A 17,197-nucleotide genomic window follows, 5' to 3' on the forward strand; every position below is an offset into this window, starting at 1 on the left:
TATGTAGTGGAAGTCTTTAAACACCAAATCTTACTGTTGATTAAGAAATTGAAATAAGTACCATCTTAATGGCAAATTAATATAGATTTGCTATGCTGTATGTTTTGTTGTCATCTGGGAAAATTATACTATCAACCAATGTTAAACAGAAAAGCTCCAAATCAATTATGAATTGAGAACAAATAGCAAAGGCTGAAGATACTTTACATAATATTTAAAACTGTATTGATTCTAATTAAGCCTCTTCCATTAGACCTCCCTAGCCCTTAATGTCTCCTTCAGGAGGTAATCCCGTTACCATGATGATGGAAAGTCAGGAAGAACAGCCTCCAAAGGCAGAGGAGGCTTAGTCTACTCCTTCCAGATTGGTGTCAGCCACTTTGGGCAGTGGGGGTCCACCTGAGGCCCCTCCTGGCAGCCCCTCTGCTGCTGGTGGGGGCTGTCCCATGGGCTCACATCCAGACTCCCTAGCTGGCAGGTGTGCTCCCACTGCAGGTGGTGGGGTGGAACATTTGGCGTCCATCACACATAAGGTCTCAGCTGGGGGCTCCAGGGCTTGACCGGAAGTCGCTGCCTCTGGCTTCCGGGGCTGCCCGTTCACTTCCATCACCGATAGCGAGGCCTCGGCTGCGGGCTCCTGGGCCTGACCTGAAGCTGCCTCTGGCTTCCAGGGCTGCTTATTGGCCTTCACCACCAGTAGGGAGGGCTTGGCTGGGGCCTTCCGGGTCTGACTGGAAGCTGCTGCCTCTGGCTTCCGGTTCTGCTGATCAGCCGGTGCTGCACCAGGGAGACCATCGCCTTGGGCCTCAGCTCCTGTCTCTGTTCTGAGGGTAGGTTCTGTCTCACTGACTCCCTTGTCCTCGGCCTGAGGATTTGGGGGAGGGAGGGGGATTTCTGAATGGCATGCGGGACTCAGAGGAGCTTGTTCCAGCCCCCTGAGGGCTGTGTCGCAGTCCCCTGGAAGACTGTCGACTTCTGGGTGGATTTCTTTGGCCACGTCAAGGGTTGACTCTGGACAATGCATTATCATGAAGGCCGCCGCGAGATTTTGCACAGCCTTGTGAACGCTGTTGGCTTCCTCTGCGTCAGCCTCTTCATTCACAGAGGTGTTTGGCTCGTCATCAGAGGTGTGCTGACCTTGGTCATCCTTTTCAGGCTTTTTTGCTTCTCTGATTTTTTTATAGAGTTCATTTCTCTCTTCTTGTAAAGCTCGACAGAGGTTCTCTAACCTTCCAATTTTCATCACGAAGCACTCATATTCTTTAGCTCTCAATGCTTTCTGTGATTTAAACACACACACACAAAAACAAAACGGTGTGAAAAGTAAAACTGCCAGGTTTTACTGGAGTAAAGTAAAATGCTCTCTGGAGACAATCAAAATCGTTAATCCAGGAATTTGTCTGTTAGGCTCTGACCACAGGGTGGTGGCTGAACAGATACTTGGTCAGGGACATCACTTCTATTTTTGCATTATGTGGGAGACTTCAGTAGAATTTTAATCCACTTTTTTTTTTTTTTAAAGGAAAGAAAGCAAAGCTTCTTTCTGCTTCGGTCTAAGGTTTCTAAAAATCTTAAAATAGATGCATTTTCTGTTTCTAAGACTTAGAAGGAATAAGCAGAGGCTTGCGGCAGAATGACTGAGATGGACTGGGATTTGGTCAGCAATGCCTTATCTGTCCTATAGATAAACTGCTATATGCTAATCCAGCAACTGTTTGATTTCTGTTTATGAATAATAAGCACATCTCTTTGGAATTGGTTGCAGTTTGGGATGAATCGTTAAAACAGTAATTATATCCAGAGAAAGTAACCACACTCTTTCATGATGCTGCTCAAACTATTAAGTTCTCCTTTTCTCTAGAAATGTTGGTGTGTTGTGCATGGAATCATCTTGCTTCTCCACCCCCCCACCCTCCCCCACCCTTGTGCTTTGTGCTACTCTGTACCTTTTAAGACTTTTTTTTTCACCTGTAAGCCCTGCCTCTCACGTTAAGGGTCATGTATCTTTGCTTTTTATGATCTCAAAACCTCCAGAGCCTGACGTAATATCAGTATTTAAATGCCTGTTGGAGGAATTAAACAATGTACATGCACATCTGTCTGTAAATTAGCACATACTGTGGGTGCTTGGGCTGGTGTTTTCTCTCAGTATGCTTGAATCAATTAATAAATTTATTCTGCATCTGTTATGTGTCCGGCACTGGGGAAATTCAAAGACAGGTAAAACACTCATCCTGCCTTTGAGGAATTCACAGTCCAGCAGGTGTGGTGCTGTCTTGGGCACAGCTTTGGAATCAACAAGTAGGCATGTGACTTAGGGTCACAATGCTCTTTATGAGTCTGGACCCAACTCTAAATTACTTTTGCTCTGATTATTTTTTATTAGAGTATCATATACCACACCCTAGAAAAAAATTAAGCTCTTCAGAGGTCATCATTTGTGCTATTGGGGCATAATTATTTTCTGAGTATAAATGTATTGACAAGGGAAGATGAGCAAAGGGAAAAGCTTCCTCACCTCTTCAATCATGTCCAACAGAGCTTTGTTACAGTTCTCAAACCGAGCTTTCCATGTGGCTGTGTCCTTTTCCAGCTTCTTCATTTTCTTAGTGGTCTACAGAAATTATAGTGTTTTAATGTTAATTCTGAACAGTTAATATATCAGAGAAACTATCAGTTCCATATGTGACATCAAGAAAAAGTCCCTTCATTACTAGGTGCTGAAGCAAGCAAAAATCCAATGTCAAGGAATGAATACTGAGTGGAAAGAGTCATGATACATTTCTGAATCATCTAGGTCAGTGGTGAACAAACTTAATTGCACCAGAGCCAGTTCAGGAGAAGGAAAACTACTTAGGTCCTTCTTTTTTTGTCATTGTGTCTTCTTTCGTTTAAAAGTAAAAATAACTTTATTGAGTTCCAAGAATAAGCTTTAAATTTAGATTATTTACTGTATTGAATGCAAGACTGTTAATGAGAAAGTTGGCCCAGCTTTTTTGCTATTAAAATGTTGATAATATCTGGGCACATCTGAGAAGTAGCCACAAAAAAGCAACTTTCAGTTTTCTCAGCCTTCTTATTTGTAGAGTGCAGTAGGATTCACAGAATGTGATTACATGCGTTACTCATTTCATCCTTGAGACAGTCCCCCAAGGAAGGTTCTGTTTTCAACTCTACTTTATAAATGGGGAAACTAAGGTTCAGAGAGATGGAGTAATGATTCAGGTGAGTTTTCAGAGGAGTAGGGCTGGAGTCATTTCCATTTAATGCAACATATGCAGAGTGCCTTCTGGTGGCTAGGCAGAGGCTGGGTGTAGGGTATACAGAAATGAATAAAATGCAGCCTAACTTTTGCAAATCTGAAACTACTCTGCATTCCTGGTTATAGAATCTCTTCTCTGCTTGGATGATGTGAAGGACAGGGCTTGTATTCAGGGACAATTACCCTGGATTAACTACACATGGGCACTGGTTGCTTCATGTCAAAAAGCCTAAGGTTAGGTCTGCTTGGAGGCCCAGGCTGTTGGCTTCTGGGCTCTGTAGAGAAGCTACATGAGCCTCCAGTGCTTTTTTTTTTTTTTCATCATTTCTTAACTGAGTTAATAGTTTATTAACTTTTTAAGATCATCAGCCCCTTTAAGAATTTAATGAAATCTATGGAAAGTGGAGGAGAAGGAAATGGCAACCACTCCAGTATTCTTGGTGGGCTGCCATCTATGGGATCGTGCAGAGTCAGACACGACTGAAGCAACTTAGCAGCAGCAGCAGCAGCGTGGAAAGTGGAAGTGAAAAATAGATTCCAAGGGATTAGATCTGATAGATAAGAGTGCCCGAAGAACTATGGATGGAGGTTGGTAACATTGTATAGGAGGCGGTGATCAAAACCATCCCCAAGAAGAAATGCAAAAAGACGAAATGGTTGTCTGACAAGGCCTTACAAATAGCTGAGAAAAGAAGAGAAGCTAAAGGCAAAGGAGAAAAGTAAAGATATACTCATCTGAGTGCAGAGTTTGAAAGAATAGCAAGGCAAGATGAGAAAGCCTTCCTCAGTAATCATTGCAAAGAAGTAGAGGAAAACAATAGAATGGGAAAGACTAGAGACCTCTTCAAGAAAATTAGAGACACCAAGGGAGAATTTCATATAAAGATGAGCACAATAAAGGACAGAAATGGTATGGCCATAACAGAAGCAGAAGATATTAAGAAGAGGTGGCAAGGATACACAGAAGAACTATACGAAAGAGATCTTAATGACTCAGATAGCCGTGACGGTGTGATCACTTACCTAGAGCTAGACATCCTGGAATGTGAAGTCAAGTGGGCCTTAGGAAGCATCACGACAAACAAAGCTAGTGGAGGTGATGGAATTCCAGTTGAGCTATTTCAAATTCTAAAAGATGTTAAAGTGCTGCACTCTATGCCTGCAAATCTGGAAAACTCAGTAGTGGCCACAGGACTGGAAAAGGTCAGTTTTCATTCCAATCCCAAAGAAAGGCAATGCCACTACCTCACAATTGCACTCATCTCACACTAGCAAAGTGATGCTCAAAATTCTCTAAGCCAGACTTCAACAGTACATGAACCGAGTACTTCCAGATGTTCAGATGGATTTAGAAAAGGCAGAGGAACCAGAGATCAAATTGCCAACATCTGTTGGATCATAGAGAAAGCAAGGGAATTCCGGAAGAACATTATTTTTCTTCATCGACTATGCTAAAGCCTTTGACTGTGTGGATCACAATAAACTGTGGTAAATTCTGAAAGAGATGGACATACCAGACCACCTGACCTGCTTCCTGAGAAATCTGTATGTAGATCAAGAAGTAACAGTTAGAACTGGACATGGAACAACAGACTTGTTCCAAATCGAGGAAGGAGTACATCAAGGCCGTATATTGTCACCTTGCTTATTTAACTTCTGTGCAGAGTACATCATGTGAAATGGCTGGGCTGGATGAAGCACAAGCTGGAATCAAGATTGCTGGGAGACATATCAATAACCTCAGATATGCAGATGACACCCCCTTATGGCAGATAGTGAAGAGAAACTGAAGAGCCTTTTGATGAAAGTGAAGGAGGAGAGTGCAAAAGCTGGCTTAAAACTCAACATTCAAAAAACAAAGATCATGGCATCCGGTCCTATCACTTCATGACAAATAGATGAGTAAACAGTGGAAACAGTGAGAGACTTTATTTTCTTGGGCTCCAAAATCACTACAGATGGTGAGTACAGCCATGAAATTAAGACACTTGCTCCTTGGAAGAAAAGCTATGACCAACCTAGACAGCATATTAAAAAGCAGAGACATTACTTTGCCAACAAAGGTCCGTCTAGTCAAAGCTATGGTTTTTCCAGTGGTCATATATGGATGTGAGAGTTGGACCATAAAGAAAGCTAGCACTAAGGAATTGATGCTTTTGAACTATGGTGTTGGAGAAGACTCTTGAGTATCCCTTGGAGTGCAAGGAGATCAAACCAGTCAATCCTGAAGAAAATCAGTCTTGAATATTCATTGAAAGGACTAATGCTGAAGCTGAAGCTCCAATACTTTGGTCACCTGATGCAGAGAACTGACTCATTAGCAAAGACTCTGATGGTGGGAAAGATTGAAGGCAGGAATACAACAGAGGATGAGATGGTTTGATGGCATCACTGAATCAATGGACATGAGTTTGAGCAAGCTCTGGGAGTTGATGATGGACACAGAAGTCTGGCATGCTACAGTCTATGTGGTGGCAAAGAGTCAGACCTGACTGAATGAAGGACCTGAACTGATGGGACTACACCTAAAGAAATGCAGTATGCATATCAATTTTTTTGCTAATTCTACTAAAAGTCTATAAATGAACTTCAGATAAAAATTCTTGCTCTAATATTTAACTAAATCTTAAAACTGTTTAATTTTGAAATAAGTAATATTTTTATACTCTAATATTTATTCCAAATTAAAACTGTAATTAAAAAAATATTTTTAAAATGGATGAATCCTTTCTGGAGTGGGAAAGTTGTAACTTTTAAGAAATGTTGACCTATTAAGTTTGGTTGTGAATGGTGAAATTTATCATATATGTTTGTGAAAATTTTTTTTTTAAAGAATATTTTCTATACTTAAAAGAGGTTAATGCTAGTGCCTGTTCAGAAAAACAGTTCTGATGCTGATTTGTTTTGGGAAAACAATGAATTAAATAATTTGAACATTACGTCCAATAATAAAATTAGCAACTTATATTTGTAAAAGTGGACTTCTCTGGTGGCTCAGTGGTAAAGAATCTGCCTGCCAATGCAGGAGACATGGATTTGATCCCTAGGTCAAGAAGATTCCCTGGAGGAGGAAATGACTACCCACAACAGTATTCTTGCCTGGAAAATCTGTGGACAGAGAAGCCTAGTGGGCTGCAGTTCATGGGGCTGCAAAAGAGTCTGACATGACTTAGTGACTAAAACAGCAACAAACAATACAATTTGTAAAAGACTTTTAAAAAGTTTAAAATCCTTAAAAATACATTAACTTATTTGAACTTCACAATCTTGTGACATAGGCAAGAAAAATAGCATTTTAATAAAGGAGAAGTTAAGTGAATTGTTTACTGCTACTTGATGAGTAAGAGCATGCCCAGAATTTGAATTCAGACTTCTCATTAAAGACTGTCTTAGTTATATCATATTACATATATTCTCTTCTGAGAATATTCTATGAAATGGTATTTTCTACTCTTAACATTCTGCTCTTGCATATTTGTATGAAAGTTTTTTTTTTAATCATTAGAAGATTTGATATTTTTATTTCAGCATAAACAACATAATATTATATTGCTAGCTCTTTTCTTTTTAAACCTCTCCATGGACTAGCAAAAGAAAATATTCTTCCTCAGGGTGAAAATGTATCCTGGTGTTTTTGGATTCTTCCTAAAGTTAATCCGCCAGATATTTAACCAATAAAATACAGCTCAGATCTCATTTGCATGTATAAATGTTTCATTACTTCATGAAATGCACTGAAATATCTTAGCGAGAGAAAAATGAACCCAAAGGAAAATTGCCTGTCAAAATAGAAAATGTCAGTATTTTATGGGAGATAAGCAATACTCACTTTATCCATTTCTTGTTTGAAAGTGGCAAACACCTCATTGCTTTTTGTCAGTGTGCTCTGAAACTCTTCAAACCTCCCAGAGTAGAGAGTAAGCTGTAAACAGGGGAAAGAGTAGATCTGTTTTAGGCCTGCTTTCCTGTTTTAGGAATGCCTCCAAAACAAAACCAGCTGTCATTGTTTGTTATTTGAAAAGGAAAATGGTTTAGGAGAATTCTCAATACAATGTTAGTGATATGTTCAATTCTTTTTACTTTGCGATCAGCCTAGGTCAGTGAGTATGACCGAAGTACTTATTTAAAGAAAAATGACACAATAAAATATATCATCACCATTTCATTGTATCATAACTTTTACCAACAAACATTTATTGAGCTCTGACTGAACATTGCAAGGACTGTTATATACAAAAGCATTCAACCTGTATCTGCTGTTTTTGACGGAATCCCAAAGACAACTTGATTACAGAACAGTGAACACAAAGTACCAGATTAGTTAAGTACTGATCAGAGAATGAGATGAATGTGGCAGGTGATCATATAAGCCACATTTTTGTAGAGAAGGTGAGCCTTGGGCTTGGTCTTGAGGGGAGGGAGAATGAAGACAAATATGGACCAGGTATGGACTAGGGATACTGCCGTTACGTGGTTGTGCCATTATAAGCACATGTCATTTCCCTTTTTGACACTGCGGTTTTGTGTGTTTTTGAATACAGTGTTCTAGCCAATAGCAGTTAAATGTTCCTTTTCAAGGAAATGAGTATATTATACCAATTTTTAATAGAAATTATACCAGTTCATTGGAAGGACTGAAGCTGAAGCTCCAATAGTTTGGCCACCCAATCCAAAGAACCAGCTCATTGGAAAAGACCCTGATGCTGGGGAAGATTGAAGGCAAAAGGAGAAGAAGGCGGCAGAGAATGACGTGGTTAGATAGCATCACTGAGTCAATGGACATGAATTTGAGCAAACTCCTGGAGATAGTGAAGGATAGGGGAGTCTGGCATGCTGCAGTCCATGGGATCACAGAGTCAGACACGACTTAGCTGCTGACCAATGATGACGATGATACCACTTTTAATGGAAATAATGAGGAAGAAGTGCGTTTTTCTAATTTGCACCAAAAAATATCTTATGGATGCAGGTATTGAGAAGAGCCTCTGTACTTCCACATTTCAGGGCTTGTATTTGGGGTAGGAGTAGGGCAAGATTGTATAAATACTTGATTGTTATTGACAGTGATAATAAAATCTTACTTTTGAAAATAATTTTAGGATGGCATGTTTTGAGTGAGTGGAGATTTAATATGGATGATTCTAGTTTACTGACATGGAACTCTTCCATATTCAAATGAGACTTTGGTACTCTTGAATGTCTGGAATAGCCTGAAATCCTCAGTTGGGCACCAACTGACTGTTAGGACCTGTAGGACTGTCTTTTCAAAAGCACATAAGAATGATAGTCACAGCCAGTAGGTTGGAGAGTTCCCAGTCTTGGGAATGGGACTTCAGAGGGATTGTGTGGGAAGCAAACAACTCCTAGAACCAAGAAAATTAGCGCATCTAGAATGGTTCATTCTCACATGATTCAGAATAGCAGAGGTTTCACTGCAGTGCATGGGCTTCCCTTGTGGCTCAGCTGGTAAAGAATTTGCCTGCAATGCGGGAGACCTGGGTTTGATCCCTGGGTTGGGAAGATCCCCTGGAGAAGGGAAGGGGCTACCCACTCCAGTATTCTGGCCTGGAGAATTCCATGGACTATATAGTCCATGGGGTCGCAAAGAGCTGAGCAACTTTCACTTTACTGCAGTACACAAGAACAGTAAAATAACATAAATCCTTTCATAAGAAACAGATTTTCCAAAGAAAAGTTGAAACAACAGCTCATCAGCATTTTGAAATCGGTCATTAACAATGTGAATAGGTGATAAATTTGGGGTAACTCTAGTGGCTTAAAACTTTTCTCATGATTCCTTGCCATACAAGGAATGAAAAAGACTGGGTACAGTGTCATCAGGGAATTCACGGCCAGGAAAGCTTTTAGACAGTTCAAAGGACAACACAGTTAACTCTTGAACAAAGCAGGGGGTTAGGGGCATTGACCCTCCATGAAGTGCAAAATCTGTGTATAATACATAGTCAGCCCTCTGTATTCCCAGTTCCTCATCTCTACAGTTCCCTACCCATAGATTCAACCAATGTCAGATACTGCAGTACTATAGTATTTGCTATTGGAAAAAAAAATCCATGCATGATTAGATCTTCACAGTTCAAATGTGTGTTGTTTAAGGGTCAAAACTAACTCATTATGTGCAATGCACTCTTGACATATTCTGTTTAATTTAATAAATTTGTTTCATTTTTTCCACAGACAAGTGGCTAGGATTCACTGAATTGATTTCAGGGTGCATGAATAGGTCAGGTTCCTCAGTTTGAGGATAAGCCCCTGTGGGACTGCCTGCCTGTGGGAACAAACATCCCAGCTGATCTTCACCTATCACAAAATCCATTCATTTGCATCTTGGACCAAGTCTCCTGTTAAATTCTTTTCTTTACTCTCCTCTTTCTTTTCCCAACTTTTCAGTAATTCCATTAGAATTACAGTGGTTGTATAGATATGGTCTCCTGAGCTGATCCTCCCAAACCCTCTCTTGCAGTTCTATAGCTAGCTGCAGGCTGCAGACAAGAGGGGAAGGCGGGGCCGTGTGTGTGATCCATTTCACCTGCGCAACCTTAACAGGGGATTTCCCTGGTGGCTCAGCAGTAAAGAATGCGCCTGCAATGCAGGAGACGCAGGAGACATAGGTGAGATCCCTGGGTCAGGAAGATCCCCTGGAGAAGGGAATGGCAACCTACTCCAGTATTCTTGCCTGGAAAATTCCATGGACAGAGGAGCCTGGTGGGGTACAGTCCATGGGGTCGCAAAGAGTTGGACATGACTGAAGCGACCAAGCATCCATGCATGCATGCAACCTTGACAAGATCAGCGGGAGCACCACACCCTCCCCGGCCAGCTGTCTTCTTCTCTAGGCTGAGTGTTCTTTTGATGTATAAACTGGATGGGTTTTGTTTTCCTCCTCGATGTTTTCTTGTGTCATGGAGAAGACAGATACACCAGAGTTGAGGGATTAGTGTCTCACTTCATCACCACTTTGGCCTTTTTCTAGTGACCCTCAACTTTCTTATCTTTTAAATTGGGTAAAATACACATAACATTCACTGTCTTAACCATTTTAAGTGTACAGTTCAATATTGTTAAGTAAATTCACATTGTTGTGCAAACGGATTTCCAGAAATTTTCATCATGCAAAACTGAAACTCTATAACCCATTAAACGATAGCTCTCCATTTCCTCCTTTCCTTCTAGTGATTTTTTTTAAATATTCTGCTTTTCTTACTGTTTGACCTTTTTGTCATAGGTGGCAAAATCTATGTGAACTATACTTTTCTCAGGTAACCAACTCTGACACTCTTTACTTATATACTAACTAAAAATGTACACTTCCTGTTTCCTTTATGGATATTTGTTTGGTCGTATTTTCCTTCTCACTTTTATGTTGACATGATGCATGTCTGATGTGTCATATTCCCTCTTTCACTTTGGTATATCAGAGAAGCATGGAAAGAACATCCAGAGGTCATCCTCAGGATTCTTACGAGAGGCAGAAATAGAAACAAACTACTCTAGGGTTAGTAACAACAACTCCTGCTCCAATATTTTACTTTTAAATGGGCTGGGTGACACATGCATTCTTTTAACTGAGCACAAATTTTGATTCTAACAGCACAAGAGAAGACTCTACACATGGACATCACCAGATGGTCAATACTGAAATCAGATTGATTATATTTTGCAGACTGTATAGAACTTCTCCATCTAGTCAGCAAAAACAAGACCGGGAGCTGACTGTGGCTCAGATCATGAACTACTTATTGCCAAATTCAGACTTAAATTGAAGAAAGTAGGGAAAACCACTAGACCATTCAGGTATGACCTAAATCAAATCCCTTACGATTATACAGTGGAAGTGAGAAGTAGATTCAAGGGGTTAAATTGGATAGACAGAGTGCCTGAAGTACTATGGATGGAGGTTCATGACATTGTACAGGAGGTAGTGATCAAGACCGTCCTCAAGAAAAAGAAATGCAAAAAGACAAAATGGCTGTCTGAGAAGGTCATACAAAGAGCTGAGAAGAGAGGAGAAACTAAAGGCAAAGGAGAAAAGGAAAGATATAACCAGCTGAATGCAGAGTTTGAAAGAATAGTAAGGAGAGATAAGAAAGCCTTCCTCAGTGATCAGTGCAAAGGAATAGAGGAAAACAATAGAGTGGGAAAGACTAGAGACCTGTTCAAGAAAATTAGAGACATTTCATGTAAAGATGGGCACAATAAAGGACAGAAATGGTAAGGACCTAACAGAAGCAGAAGATATTAAAAGAGGTGGCAAGGATACACAGAAGAACTATACAAAAGAGATGTTAATGACTCAGAAAGCCATGATGGTGTGATCACTCACTTAGAGCCACACATCCTGGAATGAGAAATCAAGTGGGCTTTAGAAAGCATCACTGCAAACAAAGCTAGTGGAGCTGATGGAATTCCGTTGAGCTATTTGAAATCCTACAAGATGATGCTATGAAAGTGCTGCACTCAATATGCCAGCAAATTTGGAAAAGTCAGCAGTGGCCCCAGGACTGGAAAAGGTCAGTTTTCATTCCAATCCCAAAGAAAGGCAATGCCAGAGAATGCTCAAACTACTGTCACAATTGCGTTCATCTCACACACTAGCCAAGTAATGCTCAAAGTTCTCCAAGCCAGGCTTCAACAGTACGTGAACTGTGAACTTCCAGATGTTCAAACTGGTTTTAGAAAAGGCAGATGAACCAGAGATCAAATTGCCAACATCTGCTGGATCATCAAAAAAGCAAAATAATTCCAGAAAAACATCTACTTCTGCTTTATTGACTATGCCAAAGCCTTTGACTGTGTGGTTCACAATAAACTGTGGAAAATTCTTAAGGAGATGGGAATCCCAGACCACCTGACTTGCCTCTTGAGCAGTCGGTATGCAGGTGAAGAAGCAACAGTTAGAACTGGACGTGGAACAACAGACTGGTTCCAAATAGGAAGAGGAGTACTTCAAGGCTGTATATTGTCACCCTGCTTATTTAACTTCTATACAGAGTCCTGTATATTGTCATTTGCTTATTTAACTTCTATGCAGAGTACTCAATGTGAAATGCCAGGCTGAATGAAGCACAAGCTGGAATTAAGATTGCTGGGAGAAATATCAGTAACCTCAGATATGCAGATGACACCATCCTTATGGCAGAAATGGAAGAACTAAAGAGCCTCTTGATGAAAGTGAAAGAGGAGAGTAAAAAAGTTGACTTAAAACTCAACATTCAGAAAACTAAGATTATGGCATCCAGTCCTATCACTTCATGGCACATAGATGGGGAAACAATGGAAGCAGTGAGAGGCTTTATTTTTTTGGGCTCCAAAATCACTGCAGATGGTAAGTGCAGCCATGAAATTAAAAGACATTTGCTCCTTGGAAGAAAAGCTATGACAAACCTAGACAGCATATTAAAAAGCAGACATTACTTTACCAACAAAGGTCTGTCTAGTCAAGGTTATGGTTTTTCCAGTAGTCATGTATGGATGTGAACATTGGAGTATAAGGAAAGCTGAGCGCCGAAGAATTAATGCTTTTGAACTGTGGTGTTGGAGAAGACTCTTGAGAGTCCCTTGGACAGCAAGGAGATCAAACCAGTCAATCCTGAAGGAAATCAGTCCGGAATATTCATTGGAAGGACAGATGGTGAAGATGAACCTCCAATACTTTGGCCATTTAATGCCAATGACTCATTAGAAAAGACCCTGATGCTCGGAAAGATTGAAGGTGGGAGGAGAAGGGGACAACAGAGGATGAGATGGTTGGATGGCATCACCAACGTGATGGACATGAGTTTGAGTAGGCTCCAGGAGTTGGTGATGGACAGGGAAGCCTGGAGTGCTGTAGTCCATGGGGTCACAAAGAGTTGGACGTAACTGAGCGACTGAACTGAACTGACTGAAATTTTAATTACAAACATTCATAGCATATATGAAACATAAAGTTGTCTAGGAATTGTCTTAGCCAACTTAGGTGATTTGGCTTGGGAAGTAATCCAATTATTATTACAGTTGCAGAGAAGTTGCCTCTCATCTTAAATAGATACAGTGAGGTCTTCTGAGATTAAAGACTGTGATTACCTGTCTTTAAGAGTTGACTCACTGATCTTTCCCCTTGGGTAGTATTTTGTGTCTGCAATTCTGTGTTGTGTTGATATTGCTGACTTTCCACATCTACCACCATCTTCAGCCTTATTGATCCAATGAACACTCTGTTTGTAGCCACAGTTGTATTCCATTGATCATCTCTGACATTTACTCTATTGCCTTGGTTTGTATAATTGAAAGCCAGACATCTCTTCCCTAAGTGAGAATCATGCCCCAGACTGGCAAGCTATTGTTTTAGGACTGAAAAGTGACTTCCAGCTAGGAAAACACAATCTGTCCTTTACATTGTCTTTGCTCAGACCATAGAGATGGGGACTAAGGTGTCTCCCTTCTACTAACCCACTCTCTTTTTTTTTGCAGCTTCATGGTTGGTTTTGGCCAAACTTTTTATTTAGTATTCTGTAGTTGGTTAACACACACTTAAATGATCTTATTGGGGAGGGGGAAAGGAGAGGTTCTTGTAGATTCCCAAGGAAATGTCAGAAAGGCAAAATATGGCCAGCATTATCCATTTGCTTTTTTTCTGGGTTTACTGGGCGAATAGCACTTTCCTTACATATATGCATCTGATCTCAGGTTTTTCATACTGAGAACATTTGAGATTTCAGCTTGAAGACACTCTGAAATCCTAAGAGTAGCATACCCTGACCACCCTCTAATAGCTAGCTTGTATATATAGGCAGGAGGATTCATCTCTCCATTTTAGATGACTAGATATTTTGTGTAAGATAAACTGCTTGCCTCATCATTTACTGGGGAAAATCCTATAGGAAGTGGCCTTTAGGGACACTTTTACTTGGAAGATTACACCACTAGTACACGTCAAGTCTTAACACACTTAACATTCCATTTGCTTGTTGAAAGCAATGTCATAAAACCAAAGATTAAACATGTTTTACTTTCTTTCCTCACAAGAACATAAAAATTATGGAAGGGGAACTTAACAGGAAATTTTTAAAAAGTAACACAATCTTTCCTTTTAGTAGTCCTTGGGTAGTTATGATAGAACAGGTTCCACTTTTGTTTGTTTCTTTGAACAGGGATTTTGGTCCAAAGTTGTTTGTTTTTAATATCTGCTGCTGCCTCCCCCTCTATCAGATCGGCTTCCTCCACGGCCACCACCTCTTGGTGCTCCACGGCTTGAACTGCCGTAGGAATCTCGTGGAGGAGGGTACCCCCTTTCCATAGAAGGGGGAAGCCCTCTTTCTTGTCTGCCAACCCAGTCACGACCACTTGAGTAGAGATCACTTTGGCTGCTTGAGTAACTGTCTCGACTTCCACCATATCCGTCACGTGAGCTGCTGTAATCATCTTAGCAACTGCTTCCACCATAAGATAGCAGGGGCCCTCATGGAGCACTACGTGAGTTACCATAACTCTCATATGAATCTCTGTAGGAACCTCCACTTGGATGATCTGAATAGTCACGATCATGACCATAGCCATCTCTATCACTATAGCCTCTTGATGGATAGTCATCACGTGAACTAGAATGACCATAATCACGGTAAGTATAATCTCTTGGTGGTGGTGCATAATCTCTTGTATCACGAGAACTTGGGTAATCTCTGCTTGAATAGCTGTCTTTAGTAGAATATCCATCATCTCTTGGGGACAAATAAATATCTCTACGAGAGGGCAAGGGCTCCCTTCGAGGTGGACCTCCGTAACTATCTCTTCCACGTGATACAGGAGCTCTTCCTCCCATTCCACTGCTGCTGCGAACTGGTCCTGAAGGGGCAGATCTTTTAGGAGGAGCCCCACTTCGTGGTGGTGGTCCTCTTTTTACCGGAAGTGGTCCCCTGGAAGAACTCATGTTAAAATTCATGGAATAGCCACCATCATCCATGTGCCCTCCATGGGATGGAGGTCCCCTGGTTCCTCCACTTCCTCCTCTTCCTCCTTAAAGGCCTCTGGGAGGGCCTCTGCTTCTTGGAGGCAGAGGTGGTCCACGTCTACCACTTTCAAATGATGGTTTAGTGGCTTGTTCTACCTTGATGGCTTTTCCATCTAAGGACTTTCCATTCATGTCTCTGGCTGCATCCTTAGCATCTGCTGGGCTTTCAAAGGTGACAGAAGCAAATCCTCTAGATTTGTTGGTTTCACGATCTTTCAGAGAACTTCCACTATTCGTCCATATTTGCCAAATACTGCTTCAAGGGCTTTCTCATTGGTTTCTGTATTGAGGCCACCGATAAAGAGCTTTCCTGGGCGAACTGCCTCAACCATTTTTCCCCCCTGGTTAAAACTGGAGAGGTGACGACGGTCTCAAGCTCCTACGAGCTCGCCAACAGCAGCTTCCTAGCAGCTCGGCATGCGGGAGGGCAGCCGACCCTGAGAACGGAAGCTGTAAGGCGCTCGCACTACTGTGCAACGAGCTAACCCACTCTTTTAATTGTCAGACCAAAGGAAGTATTTGAGTGGTTTGCAAAATCATCTGTGATACACTTTGTTTAAGCTGGCTTAAAACCCAACATTCTAAAAACTAAGATCATGGCATCCAATCCCATCACTTCATAGCAAATAGAAGGGGAAAAAGTGGAATCAATGGTAGATTTTATTTTCTTGGCTCCAAAATCGCTGCAGATGATGACTCCAGGCATGAAATTAGAGGATGCTTGCTCCTTGGAAGAAAAGTTATGACCAACCTAGACAGCATATTAAAAAGCAGAGACATCACTTTGCTGACAAAGGTCCATCTAGTCAAAGCTATTGTTTTTCCAGTAGTCATGTATGGATATGAGAGTTGGACCATAAAGAAGGCTGCATGCATGCATGCATGTGTGTGAGCTCAGTCGTGTCCAATTCTTTGTGACCCCATAGACTGTAGCCCGCCAGGCTCCTCTGTCCATGGAATTTTCCAGGCAAGAATACTGGAATGGGTTGCCATTTCCTCTTCCAGGGGATCTTCCCAAGCCAGGGATGGAACCCGTGTCTCTTACATCTTCTACATTAGCAGGTAATTCTTTACCACTGTGCCACCAGGGAAGCCCATAGAAGAGTGCTGAAGAATTGATGCTTTATAACTGTGGTTCTAGAGCAGACTTTTGAGTTCCTTGGACAGCAAGAAGAGCAAACCAGTCAATCCTAAAGGAAATCAATCCTGCATATTCACTGGAATGACTGATGCTGAAGCTGGAGCTGTAGTACTTTGGCCACATGATGTGAAGAGCCAACTTACTGGAAAAGACCCTGATGCTGGGAAAGATTGAGGACAAGAGGAGAAGGGGATGACAGAGGATGGGATGGTTGTATGGCATTGCAGACTCAATGGACATGAGTTTGAGCAAACTCCAGGAGATTGTGAATGACAGGGAAGCTTGGGGTACTGCAGTTCATGAGGTGGCAAAGAATTGGACATTACTTAGTGGCTGAACAACAACAGACTTTGTTTTTCAGGGTTTAAACTTTTAAAAAATGTAGTGCTGATACTTTTCAATAGAAGCTTGTTTAAGCATTATTACATGTAGGGATTCAGAGCCTCCATATTCTTCTTGATGTTTAAGTAATTATTGAAAATTTAAAAATGCCTTGAAGACAAAAGAGATAGACAAGAGAGGGTCCTTGCAGAGAGAGCCAAGCACCATGGAAAGCAAAGTGATGGCGGAGGCAGGGTTAACTCAGTTTAGTACCATGCTTCTACAGCCCTGGAAATTCTCTATGTTCATGAACTAGGGCTGAACAGCGTCCTGAGATCATCTTTTCCAGTGGTTCTGAAGCTTTTTGGCAATTAAAGAACTTCTTTGTCTCATCTATCACTATGTGTGTCCTTACCCATGAGATAACAAAGCCTTCCTCAGTGATCAATGCAAAGAAATAGAGGAA

At 41.1% G+C, this 17,197-nt stretch overlaps 1 protein-coding gene and 1 pseudogene across 1 annotated transcript in view; both read right to left on the minus strand.

The window, feature by feature from the left end:
• Positions 1 to 346: 346 nt before the first annotated feature.
• TXLNB (taxilin beta) overlaps positions 347 to 17,197 on the minus strand; it is a 53,835-nt gene continuing 36,984 nt past the window's right edge. The window contains exons 7-9 of the mRNA XM_068985441.1: positions 7,092 to 7,184; positions 2,519 to 2,614; positions 347 to 1,279 (exon numbers count right to left, since the gene is read on the minus strand). Coding sequence (XP_068841542.1) covers positions 347 to 1,279; positions 2,519 to 2,614; positions 7,092 to 7,184 — 1,122 coding nt within the window. The remainder of the gene's footprint in view (positions 1,280 to 2,518; positions 2,615 to 7,091; positions 7,185 to 17,197) is intronic.
• Positions 14,439 to 15,601, minus strand: LOC138089703 (RNA-binding motif protein, X chromosome-like; annotated as a pseudogene).

This window comes from Capricornis sumatraensis, chromosome 13 (assembly GCF_032405125.1).
Source record: "Capricornis sumatraensis isolate serow.1 chromosome 13, serow.2, whole genome shotgun sequence".
Classification (NCBI taxonomy): Eukaryota; Metazoa; Chordata; class Mammalia; order Artiodactyla; family Bovidae; genus Capricornis; species Capricornis sumatraensis.